General features: G+C 35.3%; 1 protein-coding gene across 1 annotated transcript in view; it reads right to left on the reverse strand.

The window, feature by feature from the left end:
- The window catches only part of ANTXR2 (ANTXR cell adhesion molecule 2), a 151955-nt gene that overhangs the window by 107991 nt on the left and 26312 nt on the right, over positions 1-17652 (reverse strand). The window contains exons 8-10 of the mRNA XM_024579148.4: positions 8612-8672; positions 6772-6870; positions 4863-4932 (exon numbers count right to left, since the gene is read on the reverse strand). Coding sequence (XP_024434916.1) covers positions 4863-4932; positions 6772-6870; positions 8612-8672 — 230 coding nt within the window. The remainder of the gene's footprint in view (positions 1-4862; positions 4933-6771; positions 6871-8611; positions 8673-17652) is intronic.

The following is a 17652-nucleotide window of genomic DNA, read 5'->3' on the forward strand; positions in this document are numbered from 1 at the left end:
GGGCAGATAAAGTGCTTCTCAGATAAGGTAAAGCTAAAGGAGTTCATCATCACTCAGCCATTATTACATGAAATGTTAAAGGGACTTATTTAAGAAAAAGAAGATTAAAACTATGAACATTAAAATGGCAATAAATTCACAACTATCAACAACTGAATCTAAAAAAGCAAACTAAGCAAACAACTAGAACAGGGAGAGAACCACAGATATGGAGATCATTTGGAGGGTTATCAGCTGGAGGGGAAAAGGGGGAGCATAGAAGAAAAGGTACAAGGATCAAGAAGCATAATTGGTAAGTACAAAATAGACAGGGGGAGGTTAAGAATAGTATGGGACAGTGGGAAGAGGGGATTACAGGAACTATTATAAAGGACACATGGACAAAACCAAAGGGGAGGGTGGAGGTGGGGGAAGGAGGTGGGTTCAGCTGGGGTGGGGTGGAAGGATGGGGAGAAAAGGCACACAACTGTAATTGAATAACAATAAAAATTAAAAAAAAAAAGAATAGTATGGGAAATGGAGAAGCCAAAGAACTTAAATGTATGACCCATGGACATGAGGGGGCATGATTGCTAGAGGGAAAGGAGGCATTGCAAGGCCAAGGTGGGGGGCAAACAGGGAAAAATTGGGAAAACTATAATAGTATAATCAATAAAACATATTTTTTAATTTTTTTATCCTATTTAATATTTTCATACTTGGCAATACCTTGTTAGCTACCCCAGTAGTGCTTAAATTAATTCTTTCTCCCCTTAAAAGACAATTTTAAGAACTGAATATAATATTTAAAATAGAAATATAATGCAGATTAGGTGAACTTATCACATTTCTATATATATTCAGAAAGCAACACACCATGTGAAAGATAAATGTTTCACCACCGAAGGACGGGTAGCAAGATAGAGAAACAGAAAGGGTCATCAGCCCCAGTGCATCTTACCAAGATTCTAGCATTTATGTTCAAAATAAAGATGTAACTAATGATTTGGTATCCATGATAAAAATAGATAAATTAAGTCTTATTCTGCTTAGGAAACAGAAGAATTAAGTTGTGATTGTACCATCTGCTAGTAAAATAGTGAATTAGGGATTGTATAAGTAAACATTACACATATATCTCAATACCTAAGTATATTGAAAGGAAGTATTCATGTGAGAAACTGGATTAAAGGAAGAATTTGTCCAACCAAGAAAAATAAATGAAATTAATCAATTTTATTCCAGAAAAATGGATTATACTGAAAAATAGCAATATTGAGAAAAATAAAAAGATTCTGTTATCAAGTCAGGCTCTAATCCCAAGTCTGCCACACTATTTAGCTCAATGACCCATCAGCATCAGATGCTTAAAATTTTCCACACTCGCTGATATCTCTCCACTTCTTCCTCAAAACACTCTGTCAAGTGTCTCCCCAAACTGCCTTTTAAGAGAACTAATACTATCAGTTTTATTTGACTTAGATACTGATTTCATATTTGCCAGAAGATTCTGGCCAACGTTTCTGAAAGCACATTTAACTATACCATATGCCTCCTTAAATCATCTCTATCAAACAAGCTGTAGGATAAGGCTCTGGATCATTCTGTTCTGTTTTTCTTTCTTCACAATGTGTTTATGTATATTTACCCAATTTGCTCTGTTCTCCTTGCCAAACTACAGGTTTGAGATCTCAGCGATCGCAGAGCAGCTGTGTTATTGTTGATGTCTCACTAAACAAGGGTCAGAGCATAAGGCCACCCTGCAAACGCTGGTAACGCCCGCACTTGGCACCACGAGGTGATTGTCCTGAAATGGAGAGGATTCAAAGAACTTCCCAGAGTCCTTTCCATTCAACCTTAAGGCATTTTGGCACAAATGAACCACTGTTAGAAATAAACTCCCAAACAATCTACAGATTTTTCTTGGTAAGAAAGTTTAATCATGTGACATTTGAAAATCAACTTGTATCCAATAAAAGAAATAGAAAAAAAAAAACGTGCTACTACCACCTTTACATCATTTCTGCTTAAGTACTAAGAATTTGTTCATCTCAGTCGAAACATCTCTATCAAATAAAGAAGGTTAATAGAGATTCTCCCAAAGAAAGTACTTCGGAGACCTACTTCAACAATGCTAAACATGATATACCTGCGTAAGGTTTCCCCAGACGGCGTTCCCTTTTGTTCAGTCCAAGACATCAACTTCCGAATGCAAACCTGAGTCCTAGCCACTCGGTTACATTCTTCGTTCTCATCTCCAAGTCAGCATTTTCATGTTAACTCTCTTTCAAACCCAAATTCACAGGCCCTGGGTGTTTTAAGAAATAACCCTCAAACGAATGTAATTTGGGAAATATGACACAAAGAAGAGAAAGGGACTGTGAGAGTAGACTAATGAGATGAGGCTCATGCCCGTGGAGCCAGCTCTGAGACGACGCATCTGGCTTGGAGGCTGTCTGTCTGAGGTTACTTCACCAGCACGATGTTAATTATTTAAGTGAGAGAACAGGGGGAACCATCACCACATCTGTCACCCTCACACAAGAAAAACCTTCATTCATTATTCGGCCAGATGTGTTTACTTGAAATATAGACTAACTAGCTACTTAATGGGTTTGAGTCCTTAGCCAAAAGATAATTAGGCAAGTAAATTAAGCATCAGTCACCTTACAGGGCTAAACTGCTTCAATTGTGTTGATTTTAATCCAGTCTCAGAAGAGAGCTCATCATCTACAAAAGTATCTGAAGAAAATTCAAGGCAAAGGAAAGGTCCAAATTACTTGCAACATACTTAGTAGAACAAATAATGATGTCCCCGAACACCCAACACATTAACAAATAAAATCTTCTCAAGTTTTGCTCAGTGGTATCGTGTACTTGATTTTAAAAGAAAGTAAGTCAAAAGTAATTATTTTACTTTGGCTGGGGTGGGTGGGAGTGGTGGGGGGGAAATGGAGACAATTGTACTTGAACAACAATAAAAAAAAAGACAGAGAGAGAGAAAGTAATTATTTTAAACAGAGTTCCTTCCCCAAAACAATCTGCTTGTTGGGGGAATCCTAGTATCAAAATCCAAACAGATGATGACCTCTCATGTCTGATATTTATTATGCTCTATATGATTTTTAAAAATCATATCTCCTGCATATTTAGCCTATCTACCAATCACTAAACATTATCAGCAGTCTCAATGGTAGTCTCTTCAAAAGGAGACTGTGTCCAAAGGTAAATTCTAAAGAAAATACTTCAGTACCTGAGAACAGGCATACTGCATTTTATAATTATTTTGGAGTACAAAGTAATGTGTCTTCCTTAAATAGACACTATTATTAATAAGTCAAGATAATTTTCTGCTCTCTTAAGTGGCATTCCGTCCAAAATAGGAATCTGATCATTTTTCTCCTGCCTGATATAGGCCCGTGCCCCCCAACAACCAAATGCACTTTTTTAACTGTTTATATAACTAGAAAATCAAAGTATTTGAGAAAAATATATTCATCCTTCGGGTAACAAACATTGAGCAAATCTCCTGTAGGTCAGGCACTGTGTCAGGTGCTAGCGATACAGCAAGAAACAAGGCAAACAAAATTCATCCTAGCAAAAAGGAGACAGAATAATAAATAAATGCTTTGGAGGAAAACAAAAATATTAAAAGGGAATGGAGTGCTGAACAAAGAAGGGGGAAGATCACATGATTAAATAGGGTGACCAGGAAGATCTTCCGAAGACGGTAACCTCAGAATAAGACTTGAAGAAGAGGAGAGAGTGAGCTACGAGAGGAAGAGCATTTCAAGCTGAGGGAACAGCAAGCATAAAAGTGCTGATGTGGGAGCAAGCATAAAGAACGGCCAAGAGGCCAGCATGACTATAACTGAAAGGGCAAAAAGAAGACGAAGTGTGAGACGTAGTGAGGGCCCAGAGCCTATAGGCCCTTGTGGAACATTGTAGTGACTCGACTTTCACTGTGAGTGGAATGGGGAACTCATTATGGAGGATTCTAAGTGGGGGAATAACATAAACCAGTTTGCTTTAATAGGGTCACTCCCGCCAGGAACAGATGCAGAAAATCCGGTGGAGAGGCTGATATACCAGGCGAGACATGAAAGCAGCTAGGTCTAGGATGGTATCAGCAAAGGTGGTAGGGAAGAACTGTATTGTGAATATATTTTGAAATTAGAGCTAGTAAGGTTTTGCTGCATGGAAGAGAAAACATTAATGAATCAAAGGCTTTTGACTTGAACAACAAAAAGGGTGGAGCTGCCAATGGCAAAGACAGAGAAGACAGCTGTGGAAGCAGACTGAGGGGAACAATCAAGAGGATCAATATGGAATTATAGATTTGTTAAAATAGGATCAAACATCAAGTCAATAGATTTATCATTGCTAATACAAGATATGATTACCCAGTAAGTCATGGAGTCTCACTATGCACTTGGGGTTAAGGTGGCTCTAGGCAGAATGGATCTACTTCAAATGCCAAGACACAGTCTAATGTCGCCATCAGCATGCTGTCAGCAACAGTAGTTAGATGACACAGAAAATGAACAGTTTTGTAGAGAAAGAAAAAGTGATTCTGAGAGTCTTGCCTTTGTAAATTATATTGTGCACTCCTTTAATCAATTTAAAAATACTTCTCAAACCCTAGATAAATATTTATACAGTTTTTTCATCAACAGGTGAGAAATAAGATGCAACGGACTCTATCGTTTTCCATGTGCTAAGCATATAGTTAAAGTGCTAACCAGAGTGGTTTGTTTAGGGCTTACTATTTCACGTTCAGTCTGTACAACAAAATACAATGAAACAACCAATGTATATTTGTCACCATTTCCTAATCTCCTGGAGCCAAAATGTTTCTGAAATGTTTTTAATGAGGTACTCACTCTCCAACTTTACTCAGGGAAGGTGCAGGACAAAGCATAGAATTCAGCTCCACACTCACGGGCTGTACACCTGGAAAATAAAATGCCGCTGACTTGGTAAAGGGTTTTCTAAATCTCACAGTTTCATTAATAAAATGAAGGGTATAGGGCAATCAGAGTTCAAGTGTGGAACATTAGCTATAGTAGCATGAAAAAGCAAAAAGACACTCATCTAAAGAAAGAGGAGAAGAAAAAGAAAGTGAAAAATAAAGATTATAGTATGCCTCATTGATATGTAGTATTGATAAATTATAAATCATGACTTTTTTTTACTTAGACTAAGTTCATACATTTGTAGACACTATAATATCATCATCTACCCCCTCAATAAGGCAAATATTTTAGATTTTTTAAAGCTAAAGGGCATATATGTATTTAAAAACAAAATTATAAAATGATAGAGAAAATAAAGGAATGTCCAAAAGGAGAATGAACTTATTTCAAGAGTTTAATAAAACAGCTGTGTCTATAATAAAAAAAATACACTTTATAAAGCTGAATACTTAAATTGCCCTTGTAATTTTAATAATGTATGAGAAAAATGATCTAGACTATAAATCTTCAGAAAACTTACATAATTGAATGGATAATCCTAGAATGGGAATGATGAAAATGCAAACTGACTCCACCTATTCATCTGAATATTTACTTTGATAAACTTAATTTTATGTAGCAAAGTGTAAGTTATGTTATAGTATAATCAATTTAGCTACATAATCAAAAGGAACTAGGTAAAGCTAATTCTTAGATACAGATGACTACTGAATAAAAATAAAATTATTTTTTCTCTTGAATTATGAAGAGAATTCCTACTATGAAGAGAATTTGTTAAAGAATATTATTGTCTTGCCTTACCAAAATGATTTTAATAGGAAAGAAAGGAATTCATGATGACATTTATCACGCTGAGATCATCACCACTTGAATTTAGCAAACACATATTGAACAGTTACTGTGTGTATAGACCAAGCTGTGCTAATTAGAGTGTTTAGTACCATCAGATAAACAGCAAAATTGGAGATGAACCTCTCAAAAAACAATCCTACCAGAGTTCAGAGTTGTAGCATATGCCTTCCAGTATAAAATTTTAGAAGACACAATAATCATCAATGAGGAAAAACTGTCTTAATAGAAATGCAAAATGCTCAGAATACTAACACCATGTAAGTGGATGTTTTCTCAGAATGAAGATTCAAACATTATACTCATCTGCTTTTTTGAAAGCCAAACTAGAAAACCTAAAACCTGATTCCACAAATATGATTATTCTAGTGCTCGCTGGGTGGGCACTGGAGATACAAAATATCTTTTTACACAAAAGTCTGTAGACAAAATATCTTTTGAAGACAAAAAGCCTGTCTCAAAAAAGCTAGTTGACAAATTACGGAGAAACTATTTGAATAGAAAACAAGTGACAATACAATAAATAGTAGAGTAGTCCAAGTGAGATTTCTAAACAAGAGTGATAAGAAGTACATAAATCTAGAAAAAGATGCAATTAAAATCAGACAGTTGATATAGTGCATACGGAGCAGAGACAGGAAAACTGGGTTCAACCGTCAGCTCTGCCTATTATTAACTGTGTCACCACAAGCAAGTTATTTGACTCTTTCAGCCAGGAGACCATCCGTCATCTGCATAATGAGGTTGCTCAGAATGGGGCCCAGTATTCATTAAACTGTGAATAAATATTGCCATCATTGAATAACTACCAAATTATTATTATTATTTGTATTATCGTGGGACTGCATTTCTTTCTCCTTTGTTAAAAAATATAGCAGATTTGGTTCCAGCTGGGGAAAAGGAGGAAACCTGTGATGCTGACGTGCTGCGCAGGTACTAGAGACACACGGAGATGCTGGGGACCTACTCTTTGTGTAGGTTTCATTCACTGTGTAAGTGCAGACGACGCTGCCACTGCGACTGCCCAAGTTGAATCCTCTTCCCTTCAAAACAATTTGAAATTCATCTAGAAGTAAAAGGGAAAATAAACATTTTAATCACTGCTTGACAAAAAAAGAAAGAAAAGAAAAAGACGTAACTTGAAAGTATCAAGTTGCATGGAATGAATTTTCTTCACACTATTCAGCCAACTAGTAATACCAAAGAAGACATGGTTATGTTTCCAACTCTACTTGCTTTCTTAGACCCTTTAGGGAAAGCGTGGAGATATTATTCACTACGTCATAGGGAGGCATTTTATTTTTTAAACAAAGTGTTTTCCAATAGTGACCAAGATATCAGAATTAAAGCATAGCAGTCATTCCCAGATAGACACGACACAAACTTCCCCAAATTCAATCCTTAGGAAAATATCAGCAGAAATGAAACCTCTTTATTTACTCTACTATCAGGTATTGAAGTGTGGAGATGTAAAGAACATTAATTATTCCTGTGTTTCGTTCTTAGAACTATCATTTGTTGTGTTTTCTTTAATCTATGACACTCCACAGTTCTTCTTTAGTAACTTCCTCACATTACTAATCCTGGTTTCATTTTTTTGTTGCGTACAAAGTTATGACTCCTCAGAGGTAATGTATTTTGGACTACTAATAATCTATAGCCAGTTACTAAAGTTGATTGAACTTACTGTACTTTAGGTATATAGTAGGAGCAATCACTTAAAGTTAGAGAGTGAGACAATATGCTAGAAAAAAAAAATCTACTATCTTGATTGGCAACTAAGTGTTTTCTGCTTACCTGCAAAATGATACATTATAACTGTTTAACAGTGATTAACTCTCAGTCCTCTCAAACACCTCCTATCTAACCTAATCTAACAAGTAACTATGGAAGAAAATACTGCAATGCCACTCTCCATTAAGACTGTTTGTTATAAAAGGAAATCTACTTATAAGTTAAAATAAAATGCATGTAAGACTTAAAATATGGCTCAGTAAAAAGGACATGAGCTTTATTTAGCATAGCAAATACTGAAGCTGTGTCTGCCTCGGTTTCCCCATCTGTGAACCAGGGATTATAAAAGTGCTGGGACATTCGAATGCACTATTCCTCTTAAACATCTCGGTAACCATTGGTTAGGAGACTACAAGGTGCAGAACTTAATACCATGTTCTGCAGTCTGCTCTATGGTAAATTACACAGCCCCACCAGACACAGTATTTTTTTTTTTCTAAGTTAAGTCAGGTTAAAATGAACTGCAGGTCAGACTTGAAGAGGAAATAGAATAGTCCAAAGAGAATCACACTCTCTTTGGATAAGGATGGCTTTGAAGTTTCAACACTTTCTCTTCTTAACACCAGTGATGAAGCCACTGGCTTCCTCCCTGCCATCCATCCATAAGTCACTTCCTTATGAGCCCTGGGCTGACAGACACTGTACTTTGGCCAGGTTATCAAAGCACAGGGCTAAAAATCTGCATATACATGATTGTTCGTACAATCAGAGAAAAGAAGAAAATTCATATTTTATTTTAGTTGTCATAGGAAAGGTCTCAAACATGAACTAAATATACAGTAGATTCTAAAAGCCTGTCACACAATATGTTCATTATTTAAAATAACACTCCAATCTTAAAAATTTGAATTTAAAATAGAAATATTTCAAGGAATTATTTTAAAATTCTTACAGAAAAAGATGCCAAAAAAGTTAATTTTGCTATTCTCTTTCCAACATGAGTTTCAAATCATATATTTTAACTAGGAAAAAATACATTTTCTTACATGATATTTTTAAACTCTAACACTTACCCCCAACACATACACTTGAGGGCTGCAATTCCAGGATTTCAGTGCATGACTGAGCGAGTATCTGAAAGGGAAATAAAGGAGACCCAGATATAGGAGTGAATTGTAACCTGCGAAGTCCAGCACAAGATTACTAATAATCTTGAGGTCCTCCCCTTAACATCAGTAGATGGCAGAAAAAATCTATCAACGATCACATACACAGTTCCGAAGCTCACAGGAAATTTCTGTGCTTTAAGTACATAGTCTAAGACTTTATTCTGTAGGAATCTTTATTAGATTAAACACAGATAAGAACAGATAAAGTGAGTATTGCCCTAAGTCCATAGCCTTGGCTATAAAAAGTTAAGTAAAATTTCCTGGTAGCCATAAATTCAGTGTTGGCTTTTTCCCACTAGGCAAAAACAAGATAGCAAATCAGACTTCCTGTTTAATTATTCTAATTTAATGTTTTCTAGTAAGAGTTCAATATAATACTGATAAATAAACATTTCTTTATGGCATTTCTTTTGATTTCTCAGCCTCAAGTCCCCACAAATGCTAATACTTCTTATATGTATCAGACACTATACTTGCAGAACACAGGCTCCTTGTATGAGCCAAATAGTATTCTCAAAAACATAGACTGGCCCTGGCTTGTGTGGCTCAGTGGACTGAGCACCAGCCTGTGAACTGAAGGGACGCTGGTTTGATTCCCAGTCAGGGCACATGCCTGGGTTTCGGGCCAGGTCTGCGAGAGGCAACTGATTGATGTTTTTCTCCCTCTCTTTCTCCCTTCCTTCCCCTCTCTCTAAAAATGAAAAAATAAAAATCTTCAAAACAAAACAAAACACAGGCTGCACCCCCTTTATTCCCACAGCATAGAAACACAATGGTTCTTCTCAGTGAACTTGTTCTGAAAAACAGAAACCACTGTACAAGGCACAAGGCTACAAGTGAAAAACAACAATGATGAAATAAGCTGTCCCTAAAGGACACACAATCCTGTCTTTATTTTTGGAACTGCTCTGCACTTCATTATCAAAGTCAGACAAACTCCAGATGATCTTTGAACAACATTCCTTTCTTGGCGGAAGTTGAAGACTTGCAGTGGTTTCTAGCATCTCCTTCTCATAACTAGAACAGGAAGGAAGAACTGTAGCAGGAAATAATGCTTTCGGTGCTCTATTTATTAACAGTGGAAATACAAATTGTCAGCCTCTAACAATCAGCTATGTCAAATCAGGGAACTTTGGTTGCTAAATATGCATCAAAATATGCACTTTCTGTACTTTTTTAGATCATTTCCCTGTGAATCCACTTTTCACCTAGTGATTAGAAAACATATATAGTAAAATTTTTTATCTGAGAAATTCTAGATGAGGTCTATTTAAATGCAGAAATTACCAAAGAGATTCCACAGCACTCAAAAACCTTTCAACACCCAAATACCTCCTCTGGGTCTATTATATCTCTTAACTACTGAGGAGTGAGTACCATTGTTCAATTAAGAATTGAGCTAAGAATTGAGAACTATTGTCAAGGGCTAATGTGCCCTCTTGGACAGGACGCATCTCAAATCACTAACATCTTTAAATATTTTGTTTGACATGGTCTAGATAACAAGACCATAAACAGAACAGAAAAAAAATTTTGCTAAAGGAATATGGATGTAAAAATGTTCCAACTAATGACAACAATGCATTATAGCTTTAGCTTTGGCCCATCTGAGACGAAAGTGAGAATAGTGAGCCAGCAAAATGGAAGGTCAAAGGAAAACACAAAGCCCCCAAAATCTGTTTCGTCTGGCAGCAGTTCTGTAAGAATTTATTTGAAACAGATCTTATTAAGGAGACTGACTCTGTCCTTTCAGCCACACCTTTGTTAGAATCACCAAAAAAAGTTTCAAGCATCGGAAAAAGTATGAGAGTGGTTTAAAGATTTAATCTGTTGGAAATAGACATTTTTTTAAAGTTTCTTAGAACAAGGCAAATCAAAAAGTTACAAAGAGATCTTATAAAGGTAATGTCAATGAATATGTATCCCAGAATGACCTGTGTGAATTTCTGAAACTATGTTGGTTTTCTCTCTCCTACCAATATTGACCATCATTAAATTCGATCTCACAATATTTCAGACAAATGTATGTGTGTTGACTTCCTCTTTTACTTGAGGTAATCTATCAAAACATTTTTAAAATGATAGTTTCACTAGAAAGGCCAATGACCAGTTCTGCTTATGGAGCTCTCCTTAAGACGGAAGGTTAAATACCTGCAAGTATCACTGATGGTTTACATCTCTAAACCAGACCCTGTTAATGCCATGCAAGGTATTTAGATTTTAAAGAAAAAGTTCAAGATCATTTAGCAATTTACATTGTATTCAGACCCGAGATTTTAAAATCAAGTTACAGCCTGGACTGGTGTGTTTCAGTGGGTTGGGCACTGTCTCACAGACTGAAAGGTCACTGGTTCGATTCTTAGTCAGGACACATGCCTGGTTTGTGTCCAGGTGTCCAGGTGTCCAGGTGGGGGCATGTGAGAAGCAACCAGTCAATGTTTCTCTCACATATAGATATTTCTCTCCCATTCGCTCTCCCTCCTTCCCCCTCTCTAACAATAAATAAGTAAAATCTTTTAAAATTTTTTTAAAATTTACAAAAATAAAAAGTCACAGTACATGAAGCAGAGATGAATAGCTAAAGGATGGTTATATCTTGCAGTAACTTGTATAATATACATTTATACATAGGAATATATATATATTTAAAATATTTATACTTAATTATTTTAATAAAATGAGTTTTACAGATATCAGTTTCACAGAATTGAAAAGTAACTCAGGTAACACATTCACCTAAAGGTAAGCAGGTTAGACTGAGTCATAAAGTTGGCATCACCACCTGATGTAATGCATTTGAATTTCCCACAGACCATTACCTGCTCCTCTCTAAAGTTCATTTTCATTTTTTAAATTTCTTTGGACTTTATATCATATTATTTGAGTGGATGAATCACCCCCTTTATCAGAAGACAAACTCTGGGTATAGAAACGGAGTCATTCTAAACTGCACAACCTTCCAGTACCGGCGGCTTCGCATGTGCAGCACGACCCAGAAGAGTGTAGGGTCTGCAGACTGAAGGCGTGAATTAATGAGAATATCAAGAATGTCTATCTAGTAAGGAAAGCAACGATCATATTAGGACAAAGGTAAAGCAGAATAAAGTTAATTTGTATGAAAAAGCATCTAGCCCTTCAATAAACTGTGAATATTGGAAATCCAGGAACACATAATTTGAAACTAAGTTAACCAAAACCATTTCCAAATGAAAAATAATCGAAGACCGAGAGAAAGTGTGGTAAGGAAAAAAGAGAAAAAAGAAAGTGTATGAATTTTCAGAAAATAATATTTTTCCAACTGTTTTTTCCATCTAGTTTACCATGTTCCTATTTTAAGAAAACAACTAGAAGTCAAAGTAATTTAATGTGCATATGCAAAAAGTTTACATCATTGAATTTTTTAAACAATCATTTCAATAAATACAAAATAGTTCATAATTTAATTTTACCAAGTAATTGTACAAGATCAAATGTTCAAAATTTCAAAATGGATTTATAATTAAAATTGTCATCACTAAAAGACAATGAGCAGAGAGGCACAGATATTTTAAATGTGCTAGTTAATTTTTCCCAAATTAAATACTCTTATTGATTGACTGAGCATTGGATCAGGTGTCCTAACTGTGATCACTGATTCATTGCATTTCATACTCTGCACTTTCATCATTTGTACCACAGAGGATCTTGTAAGGATGTTTCTTCAAGTATGTGGTGCCATCTGTCTTCATTAGATCCCAACAGAAACAGAAAATAGTTTCCACTAAAGTCGGCCTTAGTTGACATCAGAGAGAGCTAAGAGCCCCACAGACCAAATTCAAAGACAAGACAAATACTATTAATACAACCAGGGCACTTTAAGTCATGTTGACACTAGATGCAAAATTGCACCATTTGAGATTTGGGAATGTAAAATCTTTATAAATTGACAATGAACTTAATGCTCACCATGAAAAATTATGCTACTGAAGCATCAGTTTAATCAGAAGCACCAGTTCACACAAAAAGTGATATTAGTATTGTGTTAAGGAATATTTATAAATGCAAATAATATGTACATCATTACCTAATCCCTACTTTTAAATGCTGAAATATTAATATGGATGACAAAAGTCAAACGTTGTAAATTTAGTACAAATATCAGTAGTCAAAAACTCAAACAAATTTCTAACTGTGATAATCATAATTATAATTTGTTGTACAACTATTATGTTCCAGAGACTGTGCTATGCGCTTAATCTGAATTTCTTCCAGAGTATTATAAATACATATTATTATTATCACCATTTTACACATGAGGAGACTGGGGCTTACACAGATTGTTTTTGAAGTTGCCCTAGAACAACTAAATTTGCAGTAAGTAGCACAACCAGATCTCCGCAGGTCTGATGAGTCCAGAGCCATTCTTTCAACCAGTGCGCTCGACTACCCTCCGCACCTTTGAGAGTCTAATCATTACACAACCTCATATCGGACAAACTAGTGAAGTTTAGCCTCTTGTTTGCCTGGACTCCTTTTATACTACTAAAAACAATAAAAAATCTGGTTTAGGTTGTATCTTCAAATGTATGTCACTAAGCTTTGACTTTGGGGGAGACAGATTTTATAAGTGTGTTTTAAAATTTCTAATACTGCTGACTTTGAATAAATTAAAAATTTAGATAATCCTATAAATTAGTAATAGATATATAGGATACCCAAATGCATAGGGCTCCCTTTCTTTTTATTTATTTTTCTCTATTATCTGATTTTATACTGGCTCCTATCACAAATTTGTTTTATACAGATTAAATGCTTCTCGTTTTCACTTCTTGGCATCATCCAGAACCTAAAAGACAGGCCACCAGAGATCCTGACTCTCGTTTGGGGACACAGCAAGCATTTGGAAAACTAAAATTAAACTGTGTTTAGAAAAAATAATTTGTTTTTCCATCTAAGAGCACACTTTTTTCATAAAAGTAATGACAGCAATGACATTTAGTTGTCCTAGTTCACAAGCCCTAGAACCTGCCTGGAGTTCTGGAAACAGAAAGGACATTCAGAGGTAGAAGGCAGAAGTTTGGGGCTTTTTTGGTTTTGTTCTTCTCTATTTTTTCAGGAGGTAGAACTGCCTTCAGGAAAATTTCTAACAAGGAATATGTCAGTCTTAGTCCCTCCTCACCCCCATTGTCTCGCACGACACTTCCTTTCTAGACACGATCACTATCTGGGTTTGCCCCACCTCCTAAAATGCTCTATTTCAAAGTAAACTGTTCTCACTTCACCAACTCATTCACACTAATACAGGGTGAGGCAAACATAGGTTTACCGTTGTGATATGCAAAAAGTTTATTTTTGTATTGTTGTTTATTAATTATTATATTGTTTTCCATACAAACTGTAAACCTACTTTTGCCCCACTCTCTATGTAAATATGTGAACTGATGATCCTTGAAACAACCTAGATAAGATTGTATCTAGGAAAAATCAAGAGGATTTTTTTTAGACATAAAAATCTATACATGGAAATCCAAGCAGCATAACCATTAGTAAAGCAAGAAATGCACGCAGCATGCGGGATGCCAACACTGGAAGATGTGGTCTGCGTACACGTGTGCCTGACGGAGATCTGCCCTCTGCTCTTTCTCTTAGTTCCTTTCCCTCCTGTGTTTGTGAACCACAGGACCCTTTTTAACCGGCAGCTGCACCTAGGGCACAGGTTGGGTGGGAGGTAAGTGTGTGAACTTCCGAGAAGGAGAGGTCTAGACAGAGAAGCTGTCTACTGGTATACAAAGAACCATCTGCAAAATCTGTATTTATAATCTAGTAAAAAAATCTATAATAGAAAAGATGTTAAAATACATAGAATTCTAAGTTTCTAGTACTTTGTGTAAAAATGCTACATTCCAGCATATTGTTGCAAACTGTGAATAAAATACATAAAGATGGTTTATATATTTACTCTCTATAATAACAGTCACTGTCCTCATCATCAAAACTTTGTCCTATTTAAAATGTATTTGTTTTGAAAGACTCCTTTAAAATGCATGATTAAGGCCTGCTATATATTAACATAAGAAAGTTAAAAGCCAAATGTTTACTCCTACTAAATTCAATGATACCCAAACATCTCCAACATTTTAAAAACTTTATCAAAAATTCAAAGTATTCACCACAGCAGTAGTTTTCTAACACTGACTTTGGGCATATAACACCACCTACAACAGAACACTACCGATAATTTACGAGCACCCTCGGTTGTGTCCTTAACAGATAGAAACTGCTCATTTCCATGACATATAGCATGTCAGACGGTATCAGTAGGAATGAGAATAAAATCTAAAAAGCAAGCATTTTATGTTCTGACTTTCTGAGCAGCTTTAAGCACTACAGGAGCTCATTCCAAATATGACAGATTCCAAGGTTAAATCTCACAAGAAAAAAAAAAATCACTGAAACCATAGTTTAAAGCTGCCCCCAAAATGAAGCATCAGTAATTTGCCATACATGTGCATAAAATCAGCTAAAGCGACTGGGAAGATGTTTCTCACAATTTTTTCTTGCTTGCTTTTTACCTTTCAATACACAGATTTATCATTTTTATTTTCTCTCTGGCTGCCAGATATATTTTGGCAACACTACCAAATATATTTTCCTCTAAGAGGTAATACTTCAGTGAAAAACAATGGTAATTTCTAATCACATGTTTTGGTTGAGTTCATTTTTAAAAAATGCTTGGAGATTCAAAACACCAGTTGCTCAATACAGCATGTTCTGCGCCGACCCATTTCTAAATATGGATTCTCCCTTCCTTTGCAAGTAAGCCAGTAGTACAAGCACAGTGACAAATTTCTAAACAAACTTTTACCCAAAGAAATCTAGGCAAGAAAGTAAGTTATAATCATTGCCTTTTACTATTCTCAGCTCCAAACGAAACAGATGCAGAGTTCAGATTATACTGTTGGTGAAAATTGTGAAAAAAAACAACAAAAAAACCCCAAATGACAGTTAAATTCCCCTACATTCACAATTGCAATTTTTACAACAAATCATACTAGCTGGTCTTCCTTTATGATGTTTTCTACAGCATAGAAATATGCCAAAAATGGACTGTGATTTGAAAGAAGAGTTTATCTGCCTCTACTTTTTTACATTTTCTCTTTCTTGGTCAGCGCAAATTTGGAATGATCATTTCATGTTTTCTTAAAAGATGAATTGAATTTCCACAAAAAGTGGAAGGAAATTATGGGGTAAAGTAATAATAAATGTATATGTTTCAAAAATCTAAAGAAATTGAGTCCTGGCATGTTTTTCACGCTGATGCACATATTACGTCAAATTAGCCCTATTTACCCATTCTCTTGTCTTATTAACTAAAACATGAAATAGATCTACCAAGCATTCCAAGTCTATTTTTGTTCCAGTTGATTTTTAAAAACTCCAGAGTGACAAACAAAATATTTTCCTATGCAACAAAAATAGAAAAAAAGCTTTATCAGTTTTTCTATTAATTTTACAGTTAAATATATATATATACCTAAAAACTGTGAGCTCAGAAAAGTCAGGGGTACCATATCCACTTTTATAACCAACACCCAGAAAAGTATCTGGAATACAATGCATATTCAATAAGTGTTTCTGAATAAATTAGGAATTATAAGATTTGGAGAAAAATAAGATATAACAGAGAAATCATGCATTTATCTGTTATAATTTACACTGGTGATACAGTTAGTCATAAACCTTAGCCATTTTATCCTCTTTTGCAGTGGCCTTCTACTGAATTGAATCTGCTTTTTCGAGAACAGGTGAGTCTCTAAAGGTTGTCTCCTTTTGTAGCCCTACAAATGACTATTAAGAAATAAACGTTGGGCACTAATTTTGGCTATGTAAACCTATATTACCAGTTAAGTTTTCTCACAAAATATCACAAAGTTGGAATAATTTATTCAAAGTGATTTGACTTCCTTAACCTACAATCTCAACCAACTAAAGAAAAATAAATGAATAATGTTAGTATTAAGTAAAATTATTGTGTAAATATACATAGAGCACTGTATAATGAATATCAAGATAACACTGTAAAATTTCAATAAATAAAATGAATAATTTAAAGCAAATTTTCTATTTTTTTTTGTCCATTGGAATTTAGAAGAGATGGAGTACCTTCTTAGTATATCAAAAATATTTTAAATGCATTTGAATATATTAGACTATAGTAGCTATTAATTTTCTACCCAGAACACTTTTTTATCTTTAACATGCCTATGAACAGTGTCTCTGTTCCTATTGGGGAAATTATTCTCTGCTCCACATGGTCTTAGTGGGGCTTTGGATCAGGATGTCTTCTCCTCTCCACCTTGCTCCCAACCTCTTATGGGAATGGCAAGCTACTCAAGCTGGTCCACACAATGTCGACAACATAATCGGCACAGGAATGAGCACTTGACCCAACTGAGTTCATCAGGGTCCTTATCTACAGCCAAATATCCTGATGTCCAGAGACAATAGCTCTTTCTTTTCAATGGACTTGCTAACTGAAGACCATGTATGCCTGAAACCATTGGCAATTACTTCATCTGAGACTCATCTGAACAAGGAGAATGAGGCAAACTGAAGCACAGGCAAAATCTACAAAGGAAGAAGACCCTAAGAACATGGATTGATGCATTCATTCCCTGGATCCAACTGCAATAAGGTAATTTCCTCCTCTGGACCACCCAGTCATATTTGTATAAACCAGTAACATGTTTTTTCCCCTTAAGCTAGCATGAACTTGGTTTTTGTCACTTAAGACCAAAAATGTTAATACAGTGGAATATAAATAAGAGAATGAAATCTAAGCTATATGGAATCAGAAGTCAATTAAAAATTAAGCATTTCCTGCCCCTTTCCATTAAAAAGAGTTGCTTTTCTTAATGCTTAAAAACACCATAACTCTACCATAAAAATAAAAATATCTTCAGGAA

Source organism: Desmodus rotundus, chromosome 4 (assembly GCF_022682495.2).
Source record: "Desmodus rotundus isolate HL8 chromosome 4, HLdesRot8A.1, whole genome shotgun sequence".
NCBI classification, from domain to species: Eukaryota; Metazoa; Chordata; class Mammalia; order Chiroptera; family Phyllostomidae; genus Desmodus; species Desmodus rotundus.